Source organism: Nannobrachium achirus (assembly GCF_963921795.1).
Source record: "Nannobrachium achirus genome assembly, chromosome: 3".
Classification (NCBI taxonomy): Eukaryota; Metazoa; Chordata; class Actinopteri; order Myctophiformes; family Myctophidae; genus Nannobrachium; species Nannobrachium achirus.
In genome coordinates, this window is record NC_137812.1 from 59,818,006 (window position 1) to 59,833,678 (window position 15,673).

The 15,673-nt window shown below is 44.0% G+C and overlaps 1 protein-coding gene across 1 annotated transcript in view; it reads right to left on the bottom strand.

The window, feature by feature from the left end:
* gtf3c1 (general transcription factor IIIC subunit 1) overlaps positions 1-15,673 on the bottom strand; it is a 47,015-nt gene that overhangs the window by 30,469 nt on the left and 873 nt on the right. The window contains exons 2-11 of the mRNA XM_080722012.1: positions 13,776-13,985; positions 11,849-12,025; positions 8,364-8,507; positions 7,773-7,869; positions 7,108-7,231; positions 5,788-5,949; positions 5,505-5,620; positions 4,428-4,480; positions 3,624-3,764; positions 2,913-3,142 (exon numbers count right to left, since the gene is read on the bottom strand). Of these exons, the coding sequence (XP_080578138.1) occupies positions 2,913-3,142; positions 3,624-3,764; positions 4,428-4,480; positions 5,505-5,620; positions 5,788-5,949; positions 7,108-7,231; positions 7,773-7,869; positions 8,364-8,507; positions 11,849-12,025; positions 13,776-13,985 (1,454 nt within the window). The remainder of the gene's footprint in view (positions 1-2,912; positions 3,143-3,623; positions 3,765-4,427; positions 4,481-5,504; positions 5,621-5,787; positions 5,950-7,107; positions 7,232-7,772; positions 7,870-8,363; positions 8,508-11,848; positions 12,026-13,775; positions 13,986-15,673) is intronic.

Genomic DNA, 15,673 nt, shown 5'->3' on the forward strand with positions numbered 1-15,673 from the left:
GGGGGAGCTCAGCCAAAGCTCTTAATTGCTCCCTTTGAACTTCAAAGGGGGGTTGTGCACACCTCGTTAGCATCAAAGACAACGACCTGTTTGATGCCTGTCATAGAGGGGAGGGGGGAATGTTTTTGTGTACACACCAGAGATGCCCACGAGTCTCATGATCACGAGTCGAGTCGAGTCAAGAGTCTTTGGGGGAGGAGTCCGAGTCGAGTGTCGAGTCTCTGGGGGACGTGGGGGACGAGTCGAGTCGAGTCTCAAGTCTTTAAGTGGCGAGTCCGAGTCGAGTTACGAGTCTTTATATACATATATATCTTTTTTTATTATTTTTTATAATGATCTAGCCTCCAGCTGAAAAAGTTAGATGGCGCATCATGATCACCCGGTACTCACAGATACAGCTACAGCAGCAGCCAGAAGCCATGGCAGGCTAAATTAGGAAAGACACATGCATGTATGTACTCACAATCACGCTACGGAGGCTGTTAAATGTTCCACGATTAATAATAATGGATCCATTTCCCCCAGAAAACAGCTCTGAAGTAGACCTCCTGCCTCTCCTTCCTCGGTGAAAGTTCCTTGGAAGCAACGCAGTTATGTCCAATAGTAGCAGGGTCCCCGGCCGTCCGATCATCATCCAATGAATAAAATAATCCCAAAACCAGCCACACTTCAGTTGCTTGCTTGACACTTAAATCCTTTTTGTAGACCTTTGTAGCTATCTGTACTGACATTTTCCTAAGACAGCTTGAGCTAGACAAGTACTCAAATGTTGTTTTTAATAGGAATTGCGAAGCAATCACAATTTTTCTATTTGAAGAAGCCGCCAGAGCTGGACAGTAAGCAACATAACACTTTACTGCAGTTACTGCCGTAAAACGTATCGCTACTGGTTACCATAGCGACGTGTACTCTCAGTGGGGATTGGACCTGGGAATACATTTTACATCACTGTCGTAAACGTTTGTTGCCGGCGTATAATTAATATACTATATTAATTAAATTGTACTGGCAAGTGCATGATTGTATTCATGATCACTCCTTTACTGTATTAATATAAACAGACAGTATGTCAGGATTGATACATTACTTAGTCATTGATACAGCATCATTTTCAATAGCAGTTTTAGTTAAGATATAAATTAAAAAAAATAAACGTGGTTCAACATAATCTTTATTCCAAAATAAAGCTTTTCTTTTACTTCTTTAGCATAAAGTTTTTTTTCCCTTTCATTTCCACTCCCCTCCTGCTTTTTTAAAAGCTATTTTTCTTTTTTAAAGTTACTGCAGTGCTGTGAAGAATCCTGACAGCACAACTGTAACATTACGGGCATATTTGGCATAACTTCACGTTAATGCTTTGAACAATAATTACGTGGGGTTAATTAGTAGATGCAGCTGGTGGAATTGACATCATGAAGAGAAGAGCCCACCGGAGAAAAAAGTGAAAACCCGACGCTAGAAAAGCACTGTCTCACGGAAAATCCTATTATCTTATCAAATTATTAAACAAATGCCACGTTAACTGAAGTAGAATAGCTGATGATGAGCTAAACATATGTGTTTTATTTCGCCGTTTTAATATTTAAATCTTATTCTGAAAGGCTGCATGCAGCAGCTGTCCTGCCTACTGCTGCTACTGAACTAACAGCCTAGGCCTAGGCTACTGTAGGTTTATTGTTCAGCCTATAAACCTCTCAAAATCAACTATGGCTTATATTGTTTAGCCTATAGGCCTAAGGCTCCCAAAAAATCAGAGTTGCAAGCTATTAATCCACCTTGTCATGGCGCGTCGGCGTCTAGATATCATGGAAAGACGCACTATAGCCTATACGTGCGAGCGCAACAGATACAAAAAACAATTTAATAATCCTCTAGCAGTGTAACAGTAGGGCTACTGGGCATGGTAACCTCACGTTACTGCTTTAAACAATAAGTTAACTTACGAGGGGTTAATGAGCTCAGCTATTAGACCTATATAGCTGCAGCTGGTGGTAGTGGAACATTATTAATATTATTACGAGAGGAGGCTGCGCTCTGGAGAGAAACCCGACGTTAGATAAGCAGGTTCTCACAGATAATCCTATCATTTTATACAATTATTGAACAAATGCCAGGTTAGCTGAAGTAAAATAGCTGATGATGAGCTAAACATATATGTTTTATTTCGCCGTTTTAATATTTAAATCTTAGGATGAAAGGTCCATGCAGACGGCTGTGTCTGCCACGCTTTGCGAGACAGACTGCGGTTTTCCCAACGGCCCTGAGCTGCGGGCGGTCCAAGTGAACACAGCGAAGCGCTCCTGGGCTGGCCCCCACCGTTGCGCTTAAGTACGTTGGGAAAAACAACGCGGTCGCCGCTGTCTCCGTGCGCAACACTCAGCAGCACAGCGGCGCGCAGCCGCGCAACAGAGAAGAAAGAAAGAAGAAAGGAGAAGGAAAGGCAATATTTGTCGTGCTTGTCATGCATTATAGTGCTTAAAATAAAGATTGTTAACGTCGTGAACAATCTTTATTTTAAGCACCGCTCATAAGACTCGTGAACTTAACGAGTCTTATGAGCACGAGTCGAGTCAAGTCACGAGTTTTTGAGGGGCGAGTCCGAGTCGAGTGACGAGTCGCCAAAAGTGTCACTCGATTCGACTCGAGTGACGAGTCTTTAACTCGAGTCCCCATCTCTGGTACACACAAGTCAAACACAACCCCTCCCACCAGATCTCGTGTGATTGGGAATTTGGAATTTAAAATCCCCTCCCCTTTGAAATCTCTTCAATGGGACAATGTCAGACTCAAGCTCAGCGCAGAGTCTGAAATCAGGCTATATTATTATAGTGTTGTAGGGTTCTTCAGATTTTGACTATTACAACGTTCATGTAAATAGGGTAGGTGGTGTTGTAGAGGTTATGGTTACTCACAGTTAACAGGTATAGATCCTGTGAGAGGAGAGTCAATTGTGTTCTCTTCTAGGAGTGCTTTCGCTGTACATTCCCTGCTTGTTTCTTTCTTGGTCCTTTTTCCTGGTCGCCTTCCCCGCTTCTTTACAGCTTTTATTTGTGCTGGCCACATCTCATTTTCCTGCCCTTCTCTGTCTGTCTGCTGATCCTTCTGGGCCGGCGGGGTTTTGGAGCTTCCTTTTGATTTTGACCTGGAAGTAGGGGTGGGCGATATGGTGATAATTATCGTTGAGACGATACAATGTGTCCACGATATGCCTTTTCAGAGGTATCGTATATATCGTGATACAATGAGAGAGCCTTATAAAAAAATCCTGTTTAATCGTTAATACAGAGATTCATTGCAGAATTCATTTAAACCTGCATTTTGGTCTAAATCAGTAGTTCTCAAAATTTAAAATGTCAAGGTCTCCACTTAACTCTGACAGTATACAAATGAAACCAAATGGACCCGTAAGGGTCCATTTGGTTTCATTTGTATACTGTCAGAGTTACATACTTGTAAAGTTCAATTTAGACCTCCCAAAAGGAACCCAGAGAGTCTAGTTTTTGTCAAGTAACTTGAAAAATATCCATAAAAAACAACTTGAAAAAAAGAATCGTGATAAAATCGTGTATCGATGATACAGCTTGGGAAAATATCGTGATATTGTATTTTTCCATATCGCCCACCCATAGCTGGAAGTTGAAGATGGCGTCTTGGGGATTCGAATCTTGATTTTCGGGACTTTCGGGGTCGCGGACGAACAGAGAAACTTGTTACGTTCCCGCTCCTTTGCAAACTGCTGCAAGTGGTCGCTCACATTCACGCACCTGTCAAGAGATTGTCATCAGAGCAATGTGACAACATGATAATAATGGAATTTGATGACGAGGAGGAGAAATAATGGCAAAAAGGATAAAGCAGGGACGTGCTGGGCCCCTGATTCAGCCCGGGAAAAAGAGTTGGAGAGGCTCTCATTGCGTGCTACAGAGAGAGATCTCTCTTATAGCGTTGCTGCTACTCAAAGATTTGCCATTTCAGATCATGACAAGTGACAAGCCAGTGGGCCAATTACATGACTTATATTTCGTCGTTGTCGGTTGGAAACCTTGTACGTCCAAAACCATTTTAAAAATGATGTAAACTAGTGAAAACAGCCGATCTACAAGCACACAACGCCTCGCACCGCGAGGCGTTGTGTGCTTGTAGATCGGCTGTTTTCACTACTTTTGTGCGACAGCCTTCTATGATGAAGCAGGGCTTTGCTTTGCGAAAAAATGGACAAATTTGAAACTTGGACATACGAGGTTTTCTGCCCGACAGTGACGATTTACTTTGTTGGCCGACATTTTTTTTCCCCCCTAATGGCTGGCCTGGACCGGCCGGGAATGAACCGGCCGTTCGGGAGTTTTCCCAATGGCCAGCACGTCCCTGGGATAAAGCAATAGACAGAATAAAAGAGGAATTTGGTCAAATAAAGAGGAACAGTATACTTGTGGCTGATGAATTTGGTGACCCTCTGCCTTCCCACATCCACCATGAAGCCCTGTTGAGAGGAACCCAGTTAAGCTTAATGAATGCGTCATGATGTTCCGTTGAAAATCTCTACTACACCAAATCTTTGCAATCACATTATGGCAAAATGTTAATTAGTCATCACATAAAGACACATGGGCATTTTCTGAGAAACACTGATGTTATCGAACAAGGGATATCGCCTTTTACAGTACGTCTCGCCAGTCGCCACCCAATAGTAGGGTGAATTCACGTTAACACAATTATAACGATCATTTAACCTCACAAAACACATGCAGTAATCCTGGTCTCTATACTGCCTCCCCCTGGCCAGGCAGGGGGCCTGATGGAGGGGAAAGGAACTGGTTGGAATAACGTGTTCCTTCCACGCGTTACGCCCGACCGGGGAAACTCCCCCGTCAGGTGAAAAAAAGCAACTTGGACCCCTCATTCATAGAAGGAAGCATGAGGTCAGCCTGTTGCTCTCCCCAGGTTGGCAGAGGGAGAGTGACACCCAGGATTACATTAGACAATTGACACTGGGTGAAAAAAATGGGTTACAAAAATCGTGGGATAAAAAAAATGATATATATATATAACAGCTCTTGTACATGGTCGCTACCGTGTTAAGATTATCGACAAAAGCCTCAGCTTGTCTTGGTTTCAATAACCTTCACCTGCAGACTCTTGTTTACTTGGCTTGCAATATATTTCCCAAGCACTTACGATTTTGGTCTTTTTATGTTCTTAGATAGGCTTGATGTTTCTCATGTTGCACTGCAAGTGACTGAGGGGGAACAGTATTTCATTTTCTGTATGTAAGTAAGTACATGGAGGAAGTGAAAAACAAAGTGATTCTTGACTCTTGTCTCTGTCAATGCGATCTATTTGGTTTAAAAAAATCTTTAGGCATTTTATATTTTATTGGGTTCTCGCCACAGACATTAAGCGTGGTTCCTCAGTCTTGCCCTATGCCTCTGGTCCTCTCGGAGGCGAGACAAAAATGGAAAATAATGTCATCAATATACCAGCAACAAGTCATCGGCTGTTTTTACCTTAATCATGCCAGCTCTCTCTAGTGTTCGGCATATCATACGAGACTCCAGTTTGCCAATATGCAGCCTTGAAGATATGGTAGACATCGTAATACCTCTAGTACCCACAGACGACACTGTAGCAAGGAATACATGGAGAGTGGGCATTGATAAACAAGTCGTTAAATACAAAAGAAAAAGATCAGGGAAAAAAGAAAACGCACAAAGTTAACATGTTGCAGTTAGCAAACACAATGCATGTCTACACATTGTTGACCGTGACAGATGGATGGACCAAACTCACCAAGGTGATAGCCCTGCGATAAGAGATCCCGCTCCATGATGCGACCTTGGGAAAGATCCACCGCCGCACCATCTTCGTCGTCGTCTTCATCATCATCCACAAGCAGATCCTTCTTGACGAATGGCTTTATTAGTTGCAGACAGCGTGCCATTATTTTAGTACCTGAAAAAGGCAAATTAATCACAGAGAGTGAGTTTTTATCAGTATGATATACACTGAATGTTAATTTAGTCAGTTATACAAGATATAATGTTGCCAATAAGCAGTACATTTACTCAAGTACTCGAACCCCATGTGGTATGCGCAGGGGCGTCACACCAAATTCTGGGCCCTGGGTACAAGGATTCACTGCGGGCCCCCCATGAATGTTAACTATTGAAAAATAGCAGATATACAAGCTCACAGCGCGGCACCGAGTGTCACGCTGCGAGCTTGTAGATCTGCTATTTTTGAAAAATCGTGAAAATGTGTGCAAGAAACCTATGTCAAGGACCCCCAAGATGATATGTATTTGGCCACGGACCCCAATCTCAAAATATTTAGTTCCAGGGACCCCCAGAAGCAAAATTTGAGTTACAAATGTTCGGTTAAAAAATACATATATTCAAAGTTTTTCACACATTTTCACAACTTTTCAAAAATAGCAGATCTACAAGCTCGCAGCGCGGCACTCGGTGCCGCGCTGTGAGCTTGTATATCTGCTATTTTTCAATAGATAAAGTTAGAAGGGCCCCTCCACCTTGGGCCCCAGTAACTCAGTCCCACTTTCCTACCCCTTGTGACGCCCCTGGGTATGTGCCTCGACCGCTGGACCCCTAGACCCCCATAAGTTCATTCTTTACCACATGAACCCTAGCTTCCAGCATAACATTTTGTATAATTTGCTATTTTTGTTTTTAGCATAGAATGGAGGGAATTTTGAGAAAAAAGGATGATGACTTTAAAGATGATTGAGAATGAGATAAAGAAAAGGATGAAAATTGCAAAGCTTAAAATGAAGAGAAGATGAAGATGACATTAAAGATTACTGAGAAGATGGAAATTGCGCAAAATGATGGTGATGCCTTTGAGAACACATTGAGTCACATGACCAAGGAGAAAATTATGGAGACGATGAAAATGATGATGATCAATGAAAGACTTTGAGAGCAGAAAAAGACGATGAAGAGGTTGAAAAGAAATTAAGATGATGTTTGATGGTGAATAACTATTTAATTCCAACCCTAGCACAATATAAAATTAGATTTGCGGGTTGGTGCTTCTTTAGGTATGTATTTATTTATGTTCATGCATAATACAGCGTGTTGTAATGGTGCATACCTCTTCTGGTGTTGCAAGGGCCTTCGCTAGGATCCAACTCCTCCATGGGAAGACTGATTATCTTGACCATCCTGGATGCTTGCATGTACTGATACACACGCTTGAATGTCCTGTCGCTCACTTTCTACATGAAAAGAAAACATAACCTCACAGGCCATATTCACATGGCGGCCATGTTGCTCTTACTTTAGGGGTGTTCAATGGGTGCCGTGTAGGGATGGGACGATACGCGATATTATCGTTCATCGTGATAGAAAATAATCCTATCGTGGAGATTCAATTTATCATGATATCGTCCTCCGTCATGCATCAATTCAGCTTTTATTTGCAGAGCTGCATATCTGGTACCTCTTAAACCCCCTATAATTGGTAAACGGTACTTATAATATACGTACTTGATACAGTCTTTTTTTTCACTCTCTATCAAATATCTTTGCCAAAAGTTAGCCGATCTACAAGCTCACAATACATGTTGTATTCATTAACAGGAATACAACATGATAGTGCTGTCAAACAAGTCTATGAAATCTATGTAAAAGTTTGATCAGCAAAACAATTGTACAACGTGTATAGTCCCTGCTTCATCTCTCTCTCAGCTTAGGGTTTCTTGGCTGAAAAAGGTTGAAGACCCCTGACCCAACAGATAAACAGAAAGGTTGACTCACAAGTTGTTGTCTTGCAGCGACCATGGTAAGCAGCTGACCAGGTGTTGCCACTAGGGCGTTAGACAGGCTCTCCGTCAGAATGTCATATTTAGTCCTCCTGGAGAAAGACGAAGAGTTCAGAGAAACATTTGGGTGGTGAAAGTCACTTTATAGCACTTATCAAATGGCTGAGCGTGTGCGCGCGTGTGTAGGGCTGTCACGATATGACATTTTACATGACGATTAATTGTCACTCAAATAATTTGGCGATTAACGATTTAATTGTGTTTTTGTCGTTGATAATTACATTTCTGTTTGGCTTTTAGGCTTTGAAGTTGTACATGGTAGATATGACACATAGCCTAAATATACAATGAAATTACTGACATATTTGACAACTTACTACTTAAAGAATAACTTTGATAGTGGAAATAGCCGATCTACAAGCTCACAACGCGTCGCGATGCGACGCGCTGTGAGCTTGTAGATCTGCTATTTCCACTATTTTTGACATTCACGATTATGACAAAATAATTGCGATAATGTCAAATAATCACGATTAGACGATTATGTAATAATTGTGACAGCCCTACGTGTGTGTGTGTTACAGACCTGTTTACATGGAAGCGCTTGAGCAGTAGCAGTATGGAGTGCAACTGCTGGCAGTTGTGGACACGACTCACGTAGGACTGCATGGTGATGAGTCCATTCTGGACAAGACTCTTCCTTAAGTAATGCAACTTTCCAGGATCCAACCTATCCAATCACAGTACAGCTCATTAGCAACTTTCAACAAGGGGTGGGACAATAGTCGTTGTTATAGTTAATCGTGATAACAAATTTAAAAAAAAGAAACACTCATAATAATCCCCTGTTAGGAGATCCACACTAACAGAATCCATATATGGTCCTACCGACAGCTGCTATAAGCCAACCCTGGCGATAAGGTCTGAGTCGAAGAAATGCTTCTTTCCTGGCAAGAATTGCCCCTTTATACTGTAGGGCTCGTTTGTGTATTGTATGACATCACGCCACATCATCGGCTGAGGACTGTGTGATGTCATCATATCTCCATATATGGAGACATAAGTTGCTCATGCCCAAATATGGGCTGGTGAGGTCAGACTTAGTGTGATGCGTAGGTTATCTCCATATATGGAGATTCAACTTCAATGAGTAACCATGGCAAACTGTCAACTGCCCGTATGTCTTGATAATTGGTAAAACAAACTTTTGGCCTATTTGTGGAGATAAGCGACCAACGGTCGCTTATCTCCCGATTAGGGAGTCTTACTGGTAATCATAACGTGGAGATGTAATTTATCGTGAAATGGTCCTCCGTCATACACTGGGTGAAACGGACCTGTAAATAACGTACAGTCCTTGATAGTCCTTTTTATTTACTCTACCAGATCTCTTTGCCCAAAAATAAGACGCGTTGTGAGCTTGTAGATCTGCTGTCTTTTGCAAACGTTCCGCCCGAGAATAAGGGATGTTGGGGATATATTGTTGATTTTAGCGATCATATCGTGAATTGCTATTATTATGGTCACAGTGTAGTCCGTTTTGATTACAAAATGACGTAGGACCGGATCAGAAGCCCGAAATTGGAAGCGATCCCAGGATCATTTCACACAACACCTTCATACAATGAATTATAAAATGGGGCTTAATAGGTTAACAGCTTGTAACGTGTGTGTGTGTGTGTGTGTGTGTGTGTGTGTGTGTTCTCCTTGGATCGCCACCTTGTCGTGGTGGAGAGCCTTGCGTGTTCCAATGAACCTGAGAGCTATGCCGTCGGGAGCTTATGCTCCTGGTAGGGTCACCCATGGCGGAAAGGTCAAGGGGGAGGTTCCAGACGAAGAGCGGTCCGAAGAAACCCGCTGCCTTGTGGGTCAGTCCGGGAAGACACAAGGCTAAGGGAGCACACCCTGAAAGAAAAGCTGTGGCGAAGACCCGCATCAGGCAGTCACCAACAAACCGGTGTTCTGGCAGTCCTCTGCAACCCCACACGGCAGAAGGTCGTCGTGAGTTCATCATGCCACTGGAGGACGCTGTATGGGGCCAAGTCAAGACGGTGTGGGTGGGGACTGCGCACCCCCACCACCACTTTAAATCAACTCTCTGCGCAGGCCTTTGCTCCCCCTACCACTCCCCCCCCCCCCCCCCCCCCCAGTACCCACCCCCCACCCCTGTTCAAGTCCTGCGGCGATGGGGAAGGGCGGCTGGTACAGGTCAAGGATGTGACTGGCAGTATCTAGTCTAACCCTGCACGTAGGCGGCGTGCGAGTGAAGGTCGCTGAGGCACGGGATGGAACAGTGTGTCTCCTCGGCAGCTTCGCACGCGACTGAGCAGCTCCACTCTGCTCACCCTGAGATGGGAAGGGCCTAGAAAAGGTGGCCTAAAAATGGTCTGTTCCTCCTCGCCCGGGCAGCCTACCGCAGCTGCCGGGCCATCCCTTCATGCGGTCGAAAACAAAAATTTAAGAAAACCAAAATGCCCCTCACAGTAGCGTCATGGAATGTCCGCACACTATTGGATGTGCGTGATTCCTCCTGCCGCCCGCAACGAAGAACAGCACTGGTTGCACATGAATTGAACAGATACGGCATCGACATAGCCGCTCTGAGCGAAACCCGTCTACATGAGGAAGATTCAATAACGGAGGTGGGAGAAGGATACACCTTCTTCTGGAGGGGACTTCCAGAAGGCTCCCGCCGCCTACATGGAGTGGGTTTTGCTGTGAGAACAAGCCTACTTCACAAGATCCCAGAGTCTCCAGTGGGTATTAGTGAAAGGCTCATGACTTGGCGTGTACCACTTGCCAACAACCGCCATGTCACCCTTATCAGTGCCTATGCCCCAACCCTGGATGCAGACCCCGAGAGCAAAGAAACATTCTATGCCTCCCTAAACTCTGCCATAGAAGGAACACCTCCCACTGACAAGCTTATCCTCCTCGGGGATTTCAACGCGAGGGTGGGCTCTGACAGTGGGCTTTGGACGGGAATCCTTGGTCAGCATGGGGTTGGGAGGCTCAATGATAATGGACTACGCCTCCTCTCACTCTGCTCTGAGCATCAGTTGATCATCACCAACACCCTGTTTCAGCTCAAGGATAAATTCAAGACCTCCTGGCAACATCCCCGCTCCAAACATTGGCACCTCCTTGATTATATCATCACCCGTCGTACAGACAGGAAGGAGGTGCTGATCTCCAGAGCCATGCGTGGAGCAGACTGCTGGACTGACCATCGGATGATCAGGGCCAAATTTCAGATGGAAATCCGTCCCCAGCTGAAGAAAACACCACCAATCAAACGACTCAATTGTGAAGCTCTCAAATCCAAACACTGTGTAGACCAGCTTAGGGCACAGCTTGCAGCAAACCTGTCTGCAATCCCTGATACCCACGTGGACCCTGACATCAACGCTTGCTGGAACACCCTAAGGACTGCCATCCATCAGGCAGCAGAGGAATCCCTAGGGTACACCAGGCGTAAACACCAAGACTGGTTTGACAACAGTGCACCGGACATCCATAAACTTCTCCAGGCAAAGCACAAAGCTCATGCTGCTTACCTGGCCAATCCACAATCCATCACCTTAAAGACTCGACTCTCCTCCATCAGAGCCGAAGTCCAGCGTACCCTCAGAGCCATGGAAAATGACTGGTGGATCAAGAAAGCCAGCGAGATCCAACTATATGCTGATACCAACAACTCCCATGGATTTTATGATGCCATCAAATCCATATACGGTCCACAGAGGAAGAACATAACCCCAGTCAGATCGGCGGACGTGTTCAGATTATTGTCATTGTGACCTGCTGAACTAAAATCTGTACAGGGGTTTATATACTACTGTAACATACAGTATATGGGGTTTATATATACTAACATCTGTATGCAAACCTAGTTAACTTTACATTCTATTCTAAGTTTCACAATAAGCTTTGTATTCATTGTGGGTCCTCAATATGTAATTTTAATAAAACGTACACAGCATCCCATGAGTAAGTGTGAGTGTGAGTGTGTGTGTGTGTGTGTGTGTGTGTGTGTGTGTGTGTGTGTGTGTGTGTGTGTGTGTGACATACTTGAATGAGACGATGTGCAGGTCCCTTTGTACCTCTCCTTGCCAGCGTGCTCGGCCCACTCGCTCCAGTATACAGTAGGTCTGGTCGTGGAGTGTCAGATCGGGGTCACCCCCAGGGCCGATCAGCGCACGGAATCTCACTTCCTGCGACGCCACGACAACAAGCGTCCGGCCAAATCTGTATGGAGTTGAGGAGTTGAGAGAGAGCACGACACCATGGGCTCTATTTTGATTGTCTTAAATACCAGCTCTTATGCCTTAACTTTAAGGCCTGTCCATACTGTCTCCGTCTCCGACCACCGAACTTTTCGCCGGAAAGGTCCGGTTCAACTACAAAATGACATCACTCGCATCTTCTGAAAAGCCTTACCCCGAATTGGAGTTCGGAAAGCTGCACGTCGGAAAGTCGGAACTGTGAATGATGATGAAAGGTTTGGTGGTCGGAGACAGTATGAACAGGCCTTTAAGTTAAGGCATAAGAGCTGGTACTTAAGACAATCAAAATAGAGGCCCATGTGTCATATGAGCTAGCACCAATAGAGCGTGTAACATCTGCTCCAAAATGGGCATCTGTAAGGTCTATTTGGGTCAGTATTTTCATATTTAATATTTGTATACTTTCAAGACCTGAGGCCGATTCTACACATGTATTCTAAAGCAGTAGTTCTCACACTTTCAACATTTTTCATAAATGTAGATGTACAAGCTCACAGCGTGGCATGAAGTGAGTTAAGCACTGTGAGCTTGTATATCTGCTATTTTTTAATATCCCGGTTTTAATGAGTTAGAATTAAAGGAGAAGACCACCCATTTTCAATATTGATATGTCATATACCTTAGAGGAGTTGTGTGGAAATAGAAAAGATGTTCCCTCCCTTCTGTGTTGCCTAGAACTGGAGGATTGATTTTGGGGTTTGTATTGTAAAGTACAATGTGTGATGTCATCAAGTTGTACTTTACAATACAAACCTCAAAATCAATCCTCCAGTTCTAGGCAACACAGAAGGGGGGGGAACTTTTTGGAGCTGTGTGCAGCTCCCTATACGTGGCTGTGTGGGTCTGTGTGTGTGTGTGTGTCTGTCTGTGTGTCTGTGTGTATGTAGCCTGACTTCGGCGCGTAACTAGTGCCGCACCATTTACGCCACTCGCGCAATATATACATCAAAATGTGCGGCTCGGCCGGGAATGGTGTTCTATTACCTTTCGTTCCGATCCGCCTTACCATGCCGACGTAATCGGCAAAAAACGACGCTTAATTGTCCCCATTGACTTATAATGGGACAATGCAAGAAATCACTTTCAAGTATTTTTCTCTCGTAAACCATAGGAGCTACAGTTTCAAACCTCGGAGAGGAGATTCATAATGATTTTAAGAATGAATCGAAAAATAATTACATCACTCGGCCTCATGGTGGCGCTATAACGGCCCACTTTACGTTTTGCCCCGTAACTCTTGAACCGTAGATCGGAAAATTAAAATTCTTTTTTCCCTGGATTCCTTGGGTCAAGACGCATCTCCCCATATAGGCCACGCCCATTTGCGCCAGGATAGATTTTCCGCCATCTTGAATTTTCTCCAAAACACACTTTTTGCTCCTTTTCCTACATATTTTCTTCAAATGTCACAAAAATCGGTACACATGATCTACACACACACACACACACACACACACACACACACACACACACACACACACACACACACACACACACACACACACACACACACACACACACACACACACACACACACACAGCTCCACTTCACACGGGTGTGATTTTTTTCTATTTCCACACAACTCCTCCAAGGTATATTAATGACACAGTTCAATATTGAAAATGGGTGGTCTTCCCCTTTAAGGCAGAGAATATTGTGTATTTACATACACTCTTTCAGCCCCTCTCAGCATTTCAACAATCCTACCCACCTTTTGAAAGCCTCTTCTAAACCGAGTAAGGGAGCGTTGGCATTGGAGCGGACAATGTTAGAGACATCTTCCCTCTCTTTATAGAAAACACAGGAGCCTTGCACGCCATTCTTGTCCTCCGCTATGACGTTGACTGGGTAGATATCCGTCTTTATGTCAGTGAATATGTCCGTTGCCTCAATCCCTGTTTCTGGGTCAATGTCTGCAAACCTGGTGGAAACGGGCATGTACACAAAAACTCATATGAGATTACAGACCTGTGGTTCTCAAAGAGGGATCCGGGGATCCGAGACAAATTAGAAACAGTTTATTTATTTTTCTTTTGTTGATTTGCCTTTTCTCTGCAATTTAGTCATTATGCCAATTGATTTCTCCACACATTTACCGGTATGTGTGTCACTGCCGTTGCATCCTACTGCCAGCGAGGAGCCCTCCCGCCCAACACTCCCTGCTAACAGGTGCCGTATCTGTCACTATGTCACTGCATGTAGCAGTAATAGCCCTAGAATGTCTGTGATCTTACATAAAATACACAATAGTGAATAGTGATCTGTCCTACCAGCGGGCGTCTGTCAATTGTGTGCCCAATACATTTGTGCTTCCCAAACATGTGTGTTCTCAAAGGAAGTTTTCGGGAGGCTCTCTCCATTCCGACATGTCGCCACTCCGAAATTGACTTCTTATTGTCGGAGTGGCGACACTCCCATGGGGGTTCGGTTTAGGGTTAGGGTTAGAGATAGGGTTAGTGTCGGAATGGAGACATGTCGGAAAGGAGACATGTCGGAGTGGAGAGATGCACTCGAAGTTTTCATATGTTCAATCCAGCAGTCATCTCAGGTAGGGTCCTGTCACTAACAGAGAATGTTGTCCGTGTGAAGCTTGTGTTGTGGAAAAGTGGAGATATTTGACTAAACACACGTTTGCTGCCAGAACTAGCCGCAAATTGCAACAATAGATTTTTTTTTTAGTCGGTTGAATCTAGGGTTGCAAATTTGCAATACCTCCTATAGGCAGCCAATGCATCAAAACAGTTTTTTGCTATCTGATTTTATTACAAAGTCAAACTCACCAATATTGAGGCTGTATGGAAAGCCTGGAGTATCCTCTTTCTATCTGCAACATGTTTGTTTCATAAAAACACAGCGTAGACATGTTATGAATTATATCTGTCAATAAATCCGAGCAGACATGTTTTTTTTTTCTAAGTGTTGAACTTCGGAAGAGCTCGTCTTCTATAATACAACGTCCTGCTGCTGCCTCCTGCATTTGTGAAATTTAGAACCATGCTGGTACACAGGACCGCTGAGTGACTGCACAAGCGCTTCCAAACTCCAGCACTTAGAAACAATAATCACATGAACTGCATTTCTTGACAGAAAGTACAGCGCTGGATTTTTATGAAACAAACACTTTGCATATAAAAAGAGGATACTCCAGGCTTTCCATACAGCCCCAATATTGGTGAGTTTGACATTGTTTAATACAATCAGATAGCAAAAAACTGTTTTGATACATCGGCTGCCTATGGGAGGTATTGCAACCCTAGATTCAACGCATTAAAAAGAAATCTAGTGTTGAAATTTGCGGCTATGCCAGAACTATCAAAGGAATATGAAACTAGAGGACAATATCTGGCTCCAAGTCTGAGGAATTATTTTTTTGTGAGTATTTTTTGTGTGAGTACACAAGTAGCATGCACCATGGCTGTGTAGAATATCACGAATGTGTATGTAAGATGATCAGAGACATTCATTCTAGGGCTAGTTGGAGTGCATTGGCACCCTAACCCTACCCCTAACCCTACCCCTAACCCTTACCCTAACCCTAACTAACCCTAACCCTAACCCTGCTTCGGAATAGCGGTGTTTCGGAATGGCGGACTGTTGCCCATTGGCATA